The 9,227-nt window shown below is 34.0% G+C and overlaps 1 protein-coding gene across 1 annotated transcript; it reads left to right on the top strand.

Moving 5' to 3' along the window:
• Positions 1 to 1,697: 1,697 nt before the first annotated feature.
• Positions 1,698 to 4,829, top strand: LOC140919683 (uncharacterized). The gene is made up of 7 exons (XM_073366290.1): positions 1,698 to 2,191; positions 2,297 to 2,418; positions 3,060 to 3,164; positions 3,282 to 3,377; positions 3,593 to 4,265; positions 4,317 to 4,436; positions 4,514 to 4,829. Exons 1-7 carry the CDS (start codon positions 1,698 to 1,700, stop codon positions 4,827 to 4,829), a joined length of 1,926 nt encoding a protein of 641 aa, XP_073222391.1.
• Positions 4,830 to 9,227: the final 4,398 nt, after the last annotated feature.

Genomic DNA, 9,227 nt, shown 5'->3' with positions numbered 1-9,227 from the left:
TGTTTATATTAACTTAGACATAATTTATTTTTCTGCGTTTCTGGTTCATTTTTCTGCGTTTCTGATTCATTTTTTCAATTGCATTATTTTAGGACAAATTGCATGATTTCTCTTTAATTGCTTATATTAACTTAGACATAATTTATTTTTCTGCGTTTCTAGTTCATTTTTTCAGTTCCATGATTTCTGGACAGATTGCATGATTTCTCTTTGATTGCTTATATTAACTTAGACATAATTTATTTTTCTGTGTTTCTGGTTCATTTTTTTAGTTGCATGATTTTTGGACACATTGCATGATTTCTGGTTTCCATTATCTGTTCCTATGGGCTTGGTTCTTTAAGTTGTTGCTTTCTAACTATCCCAAATGCATTGATGCAGGACCTGGTCCCTTGTATCCTGGTGAATTTCGATAAACAACAAATCGTAGTTTGGAGGGGGAAGGATTATAAGCACTTGAAAGGTATGAATGTTGTTAATTTGATTATACTTTGTTATCAATATGGATGTTGTTGAGTTTGTTTGTTGATTTATCATATTTGTTTTCCAGCAAATTTTTATTGTTCTCTATCGATTTGTTTACTTAGCTTAAATGAATATCATTATTGTTGTTGTGGGAGATTTTTAGTGCATCGGTTCTGTTTAAATATTGCATCGGTTCTGTTTAGTGCATCGGTTCTATATGAATGTGATTTAAGAACAAATATAAAATTATTCAATGATGTTAAATGCTTCTATTAGCTGCTTTTTCTTCTTTTTCTCCACATGTCTGCATATGCTATGGAGGTTAAGAGGCTTCATAGAGTACAATATGCTAAAAATTAGAAAGGTGTACATGTTGAATTTATACCTGTTAGCTGCTTTTTCTCCCCATGTCTGCATATCCTGAATTTTGTTAAAATTATATTTGTTGTGTAATAAAATATATGTTGAGATGTGAGTGATTTGTTGAAATAGTATACAATAATTTCCTAGCAATAGATTAAATTGAACTCTAGAATATACATTACTCAAACTACACAAATTTGACCTGCACAAGGCTAATTTGGAAAACCTCGCCGAACTCTGTAAAAGTGCAATCTAACTAAACTAAAATATGATGTTCAATGCAAGTTTGGAAAACCTCCATATACTTTGTTTAAATTGCTCCTATACTAAAATCTGATGTTCAATGCAAGTTTGAAAAACCTCCCTATACTTTGTTTAAATTACTCTTATACTAAAATCTGATGTTCAAGTGCAATCTAAGGCTGATTTGGAAAACCTCCCTATACTTTGTTTAAATTGCTCATGATTTAATTTGATTATACTTTGTTTTCAATCTAATGATCTAACTAATTAGTTAGTTGTATTGTTATGCAGTGCCATGATATAAATTGGAAATTATGTTACTGTTTGAATATTAATCTTTGTTCTGTTGGAATTTATTCTATATGACTCAATATTGCATAAAATTGTTAGGTTCATGAGTTTATTTATCTCTATAATTTTTCAAACTTATTTAAGGATTGACAAGTTAAGTTTTGGTCTTATAGTAAATGGATCGTACTTGGATGTACAATAGGGTACATGAAAATAGACGCGGATTGAAAAAGAAGTATGTTAGTGGTGTTAAAGATTTTGTGAAGAGGGCTTTGAAACAACCGATTTGTATATCTGAGGGAGGAATAAGGTGTTCGTGTATAAAATGCAAGTGTATGAAGATATCTACAGCAACTACTGTTAAACTTCACTTGTACCAGGATGGATTTCAACCATATTATTGGATTTGGACTGAACAGGGAGAAGTGAAGCCAATGGTTGAAACAAGGGGTGGTTCGACTAGTAGTAGGATGGTGCATCATGACGACCAATTTAATGCAATGGATGAAATGGTGTTTGATGCTCTTAGGCCTTATCGAGATGTTCGTGATGTGAACACTAACATGGGAAATGAGACATTTGCTGAGGATGAGTTGCCTAACGAAGATGCAAAACGGTTTTATGACAAGTTGATATCCACCAACAAGCTCATCTACGAGGGGGTTACCCAATCAATGTTATCAATATGTGTTCAACTTCTAGAAATTAGGTCTAGTTGGCATGTTCCACAAAAAGGTATAGATTTTGTTACAAAAATGCTTAAAAGTGTATGTCCAGTGCCAACATGCTTGCCCAAGAACTCTTACCAAGCAACACAATTGGTATCAAAGTTAGGGTAGAAGGTTGAGAAGATTGATTGTTGTAAGAAAGGATGTATGTTATATTACAAGGATGATAACAAGTTATCTGAGTGCAAATATTTGCATTCTCCTAGGTTCATTCCACGTATGATTGGTATGGGAAAATACAAAGATGTTCCAGCAAAAATAATATTTTATTTCCCTATCATTCCTAGATTACAAAGATTGTATGCATCAACAGAGTCTGTAGCAGATTGTATGCATCACGAGAATAAAAAGAGTTAAAATGTCATTCGCCATTCGTCTGATGGGAAAGCGTGGAAACATTTTGACGATGTATATCCTGACTTTGCTAGTGACCTCAGAAATGCAAGGTTAGGTCTATGTTCAGATGGATTTACTCCTTATATTCAAGCGTCTGCTTCTCCATACTCCTGTTGGCCAGTTATACTCACTCCATACAATCTTCCCCCTGAAATGTGCATGACCAAACCATACTTATTTTTGACTTGTCTTATACCTGGACCTTCTAATCCCAAACAAAATATAGATGCCTAATTGCAACCATTGATTGATGATTTGCAACGATTGTGGTCCAACGACATTTTGATCTATGATATATCCATAAAACAAAACTTCATCATGAAAGCATGCTTGATGTGGATAATTAATGATTTTCCCGCCTATGGTATGTTATCTGGATGGGGAACACAAGGTAAGTTGACATGCCCTCATTGTATGGAAGACACAAAAACTTTCACTTTGAAATATGGCATTAAGAATTCTTGGTTTGATTGTCATTGTCGATTCTTGTCAGCTAATCACTCCTTCAGAAGAAGTAAGATAAATTTTACAAAAAATAGGGATGAGAAAACGGTCAACCTTACATTTACACAGGGCAAGAGGTATCAGAGGTGGTGAGTAATTTTCCAAAAGTGACTGAAATTGGTTGGAAAAAGAAATTGAACGGGTATGGAGTGGGTCATAATTGGAAAAAACGAAGTATTTTTTGGGATCTTCCATATTGGAAGGATAACTTGTTAAGGCACAACCTCGATGTGATGCACATAGACAAAAATGTCTTCGATAATATATTTAACATTGTTATGAATATTAAAGGTAAAAAAAAGGATAATGAAAAGGCGAGAAAAGACTTGTCTTTATTATGCTTTCGCGGGGACTTGGAGATGCAAGTCTTACCTAACAGAAAGATGGGTAAACCAAAGGCAAATTACACTTTAAACAAAACTTCGTCATGAAAGCATGCTTGATGTGGACAATTAACGATTTTCCCGCATATGGTATTTTATTTGGATGGGGAACACAAGGTAAGTTGACATGCCCTCATTGTATGGAAGACACAAAAACTTTCACTTTGAAATATGGCATTAAGAATTCTTGGTTTGATTGTCATTGTCGATTCTTGTCAGCTAATCACTCCTTCAGAAGAAGTAAGATAAATTTTACAAAAAATAGGGATGAGAAAGACGGTGAACCTTACATTTACACAGGGCAAGAGATCTTGGAGGTGGTGAGTAATTTTCCAAAAGTGACTGAAATTGGTTGGAAAAAGAAATTGAACGGGTATGGAGTGGGTCATAATTGGAAAAAACGAAGTATTTTTTGGGATCTTCCATATTGGAAGGATAACTTGTTAAGGCACAATCTCGATGTGATGCACATAGAGAAAAATGTCTTCGATAATATATTTAACACTGTTATGAATATTAAAGGTAAAAAAAAGGATAATGAAAAGGCGAGAAAAGACTTGTCTTTATTATGCTTTCGCGGGGACTTGGAGATGCAAGTCTTACCTAACAGAAAGATGGGTAAACCAAAGGCAAATTACACTTTGACATCATCAGATGCCAAGATGGTTTGTAAATGGCTTAAGGAATTGAGAATGTCTTATGGCTATGCTTCAAACCTTGTTAGGTGTGCCGATGTTGAGAAGGATACAATACATGGGATGAAGAGCCATGATTGTCATGTTCTCATGGAATGTTTACTCCCAAATGCATTTCATTCCTTGTCAGAATTTGTTTGGAAACCATTAACTAAGCTAAGTCGATTCTTCAAGGATCTTTGTTGCAATACATTGAGGTTGGACGACTTAGTTAAGTTGAATGATAACATTCCAATTATCATATGCAGGTTAGAAAGGATTTTTCCACCAGGTTTCTTCGACTCAATGGAGCATCTTCCAATCCATCTTGCCAATGAAGCAATGTTAGGTGGTCCAGTACATTACCGGTGGATATATATATTTGAAAGGTAACTTTTGTGGTTGATTTTTTAACAGATTACATGTTTATTATAACTTAATAGACATTTAATGATTAAATGTGCAGATGTATGGGAGTCTCAAAGCGGGCAGTGACAAACAAAGCTAGGGTTGAAGGCTCCATATGCGCCGACTATATACAACCCGAGACAACTTATTTTTGTTCTCATTATTTCAAGTCATTCAATTTTTTGCCAACCACAAATTTAAGTAATAATCGTCATTTAGAATGTGATGATCTCCAACCTTCACTATCCATCTTGCTGAAACGAGGTCGACCTAGTGGGAAGTCTGGAACACATTATCTAACAGATAATGAATGTAAATCTGATCAAGTACACGTCTTGATTAATTGTGATGAAATCAAACCATATCTTGAGTAAGTGTTCATCATAATGCGTGGAAAATTATATTGATGCAAACCATAATACGTATTTACTTATGAACTATGTGATTGTTGACAACATATTCTTGGAGAATCACTCAATCAATGAAGAAGACGCATCTAGACGTATACATGCAGAGTTTCCCATATGGCTGAAAACATATGTAAATAATGAGGCAAATGAAGTGACCAACAAAGACATAATAGCACTATCTTGTGGTCCTTCATCAATGGCAATATCTTGGAACATTTACTTTGTTAACGGGTACACGTTTCACACTAAGGCCTACAACATTAATAAAAAGACAATCAATAGTGGGGTGCATGTAAGGGGTCTTACTGAAGGAGGAGAAGATGATTACTATGGCACGATTAACTATATCATAGAACTAGATTACTTTGGTCTGAAGAACAAGGTTGCATTATTTTATTGTGAATGGTTTGACCCAACAAAAAATAGGGGTACAAAGATTCATCCACAATATCAAATTGTTGATATTAAGATGGATAAACGTTATCGTCTTTATGATCCTTTCATTCTGGTGCAAAAAGCAAGACAAGTGTATTATGTCCCCTATCCAGAAATGTGTAGAGATAAGAGTGGATGGTGTGTGGCAATTACCACAAAAACAAGCGGTCACGTGGGGATTGACAACACAGAGGATGAAATGCCTTATCAGTCTGATGGGATGTCACATGTTCTACCCATTGCAAAAATAGAATCAATATCTTATTTACGTGACAACTCATAAGTAGATGTGTTCGAAGATATTTTTGATTGAAGATTGTAGTGAAGGGAGAAAGGATAAAGAAGAATGTGGAACAAACTTCTGATGATCATGAGGATAAGGTGGAAATTGGGGACCACAACCAAGAGGATGAGGAGGTAGGTCAAAGGAACGTTCCTCCTATCGTGCCTGTGAGAGATGATAATGGGAAAGTCATTATACGACCTTATGGTAAAGGGTAAGTTACAACAATTGTTTATTTTCTTAATACTAGAAGCATAAGTATAGACACCTATTATTTACTTAATACTTTATTTCTTCAATACATTAATGCAGACTCACTCCTAGCAACGCAGTTGCAGATGCCATTAGGTATGCCATACAAAAACAATTTCGTGAGCCTATCTATGGTTGGAGTGCAACCACTGACATAATTAGACAAGATTGGTTTGAAAAGTTTGCGGTAAGTCTTTGAATATAATTATATGTTAAATTCATTTTTATAGCATATAGGGAGAATTGTGTTATCTATTTTGTTGATAGTATTTAGTACATATATACTTTTTGTTATTCCCAGGAGAAGGTGTCGTGGGATCCTTGTCATAATGATATTGTGAAACGTCTGTTTGAACAAAAGGCCGCTAAAAGACTATCAAATATGCTTACAAAGGTGAGGAAAAAAGGAACTCGACCCAGTTGGATAGGTGAGGAAGCTTGGACTGGTCTTCAAGCATATTGGGAAGGTACATCATTCAAGAACATCTCCAACCAAAATAAGACCAATCGAGCTTCAACAAGAGGCGAGGCTGTCCACACCTCAGGGCCCAAGGCTCATATTGATGTTGCGATTGAGCTTGTATGTATTAAATTTACATTTACCTAAAATTAATACAATTTAATGTTATGATATCTAATTCTGAATTGTGATCCAATAATCTTGATTTTATTTGTAGAGCAATAACCTTCAAAGAGATTTATTTTCAGATGAGTTATTTTTGATAACCCACAAAAGGAAAAATGGCGCTTGGGTTGATAGTCGCGCATAATCTACCTATGTATGTTCTTTATTTATGTAAATTTTTTATGCAAATTCTTTATATTACAAATCAACCAAAAAAAATATGATCTCATTTATACCAAGAGTCTTAGAAGAGCAATCCATTTATTATACATGTATTGGTGTAAGTTAGTATGTTATCTATATCTTGATTTGTTTGTTTAATTTATTTTAGAAATTTGATCATATATTACGTTATTAATTTATTCCTTTTATCAGGGAACATTTAAAAAAAATTGGAGGAAGTACAAACACAACTTGGCGAAGCAAGTGAAGAAAGTGCTAAAGAGGTAGATGGAGGGACAATACTTAAGTTATGGACTAAATCTGCAGGGGGTCGCACTCGTGGTCGAGTTTATGGTACGGGAGACTTGTCTATTAACGTCCGACAAGGGTGTGTATCGCTTACACAACATTCCCAGAATCCTTCTAATTCTATAATTGGGATGTCTTTAGAAGCGGAGAGGGTAGCTAGAATTAGAGCTGAACAAATTGCTCAGGATGTAGTGGCCCAAGCTCAAGTGGCTACCTAGGTCGCCAAAGAGGCTAGGGAGCGTTCAAAGAAGCTAGAGAATGATTTTGATGCATTAAAGCAATTTTTTGGAGATAAAATTGACGCTTTGCACCGTCAATCAGTTGGTGGATCATCTACTGCGAGTCATCCTCCTTCACATCCTCATTACGATCATAATTTGGACGACTTGTCGCTGGACGAACCTTAATGTCATAGTTATGCTTACTTTTTGTAGTAATTTGTTGACAATTATGTATTAAGTAACTTTGTTAAAGTTGTTATTCGATACTATCTTGTTATTTTGTAGTTTCAGAACACATGATACTTTGTTAAGTTATTTAATACTCTGGTGCGTTTGTTATGTTGTCAATGCAATGACTTTTAATGTTTCTTAACTATCAATTATATTATAAAAAAAATAAAATAAAGTAGGGGCTAAAAAATTAATAATAAAAAACTAAATAAATTTAAACTTAGCGTCGGCCACTCCAACGCTACATTATAAATAGAGTTGACGTTAGCGTCGGTCTTCCGACGCAACTATTTTTCCTCAGCTGACGTGTCAACTGACTTTTTAGCGTCAGGTGTTTCAATTGTATAGATAGTGTCGATGTAGCGTAGGTCTGGCCGACGCTAATATAGCATCGGATGGTGTTTGGCTGACACTAGTCATTAGCATCGACCGTTTTAGCCTAAGCCCGACACTGACGTTAATCCAACGCTAAATCACCATTAGCGTCGGCTTTGAACCGACGCTAAATTCTATTTTTCTAGTAGTGATTGAGGGTATCATACATTTATGATATGCGGTTGATCATTACAAAAATGGATAAATATTAATGTTATATCTGAAAGGAACATTGGAAATAAAAAATATGTACCTAAATTGTTATTGACATCTTTTTATCAAAGAATTACGTTCAAATTTCAACGAACACAATTTACTTTGATCATTTCATTTGTAAAGATTATATATAAAAGTCAAGGCCAATATTCAAAGCATCTTAGACTTTATCTACTACAATATTTTATTTATTTTGTATTTCGGTTAAAAGAACTGATATTGTTATTTTCTATGGATTTTTATCATGATTTCATAATATTGCTGTTAATTTTTTCATTGTAGCTTTTTTGTTCTATTTAGTTAAATTAACATACAACTTTTAATAATATTGTAAATCATGCATTGTTATTTATTTAAAATTGACTGGTGCATTCCACATGTATACTAATATTAAAAAGTTATAAATGAGTCGTTACCTCACTAGACACTCGATCATTGTGGATGCACTAACGAAGAAGAAAAGGTAGTCTCCTTCGATTTTTAAAATTCTAAAGACTAATTTAATGGTCACGTTTACGATTCGAGGACCAATTTCCATATTCCACTCTGACAAAATTCACCTTTAAGACATTTTCTTCTTCCCATCCCATCCCATCTACGCGACTATGATGCCCAGCTTAACAATGGCTTCTTCTTTGCCTAATTTACATAACCACTAAGAGACATTCTTCTCCCATCTTCCCATATTTGAATTTGAATCTCTACCTCTTCCTCGCCGTTGATTTGACTATACATGCATGTTCAATTTTGGATTTCTTCATTTCATCAAGGTATGTTTCTATAGAGACTTGTCCAGATATTTGAAAATTGAATTAAGTGTGTTTCCGATGTCAATAATTGATTTTGAATAAATTGATTTGGGAAAATTGATTTTAATTAAATCTAAGTTAAATGTAAAGTAATTTATGGTTTACCATGTAAAATGAGTTGAACAATATTCTAACACACTTTAGGTTAGAATTAATTATGTTTTATTTGAATTGATACAAATATGTCAAAATTGTTAACAATGAAAAGAGGAAGAAAGAGGAAGAAGAGAAAACAACCACTCTAGGGTTTCATATCATATAATAAACCAAAACTGAAGTTAATAGGGTTACACTGAGTATATATATAAGAAAATAGAATTGTCTAGAATTGTCTAAAATACCCTTACTACTAATATATAATAATATTATCTAACATCTCCCCTCAAACTCACGATGCATTAACATGGAGCATCGAGAGTTTGTCAACTAAAAAAAACGAAAACG

Source organism: Cicer arietinum, chromosome 3 (genome assembly GCF_000331145.2).
Source record: "Cicer arietinum cultivar CDC Frontier isolate Library 1 chromosome 3, Cicar.CDCFrontier_v2.0, whole genome shotgun sequence".
Taxonomy (NCBI): Eukaryota; Viridiplantae; Streptophyta; class Magnoliopsida; order Fabales; family Fabaceae; genus Cicer; species Cicer arietinum.
The sequence above is the reverse complement of the archived record's forward strand: the minus strand, read 5'-3'. Positions and strand labels throughout refer to the sequence as shown.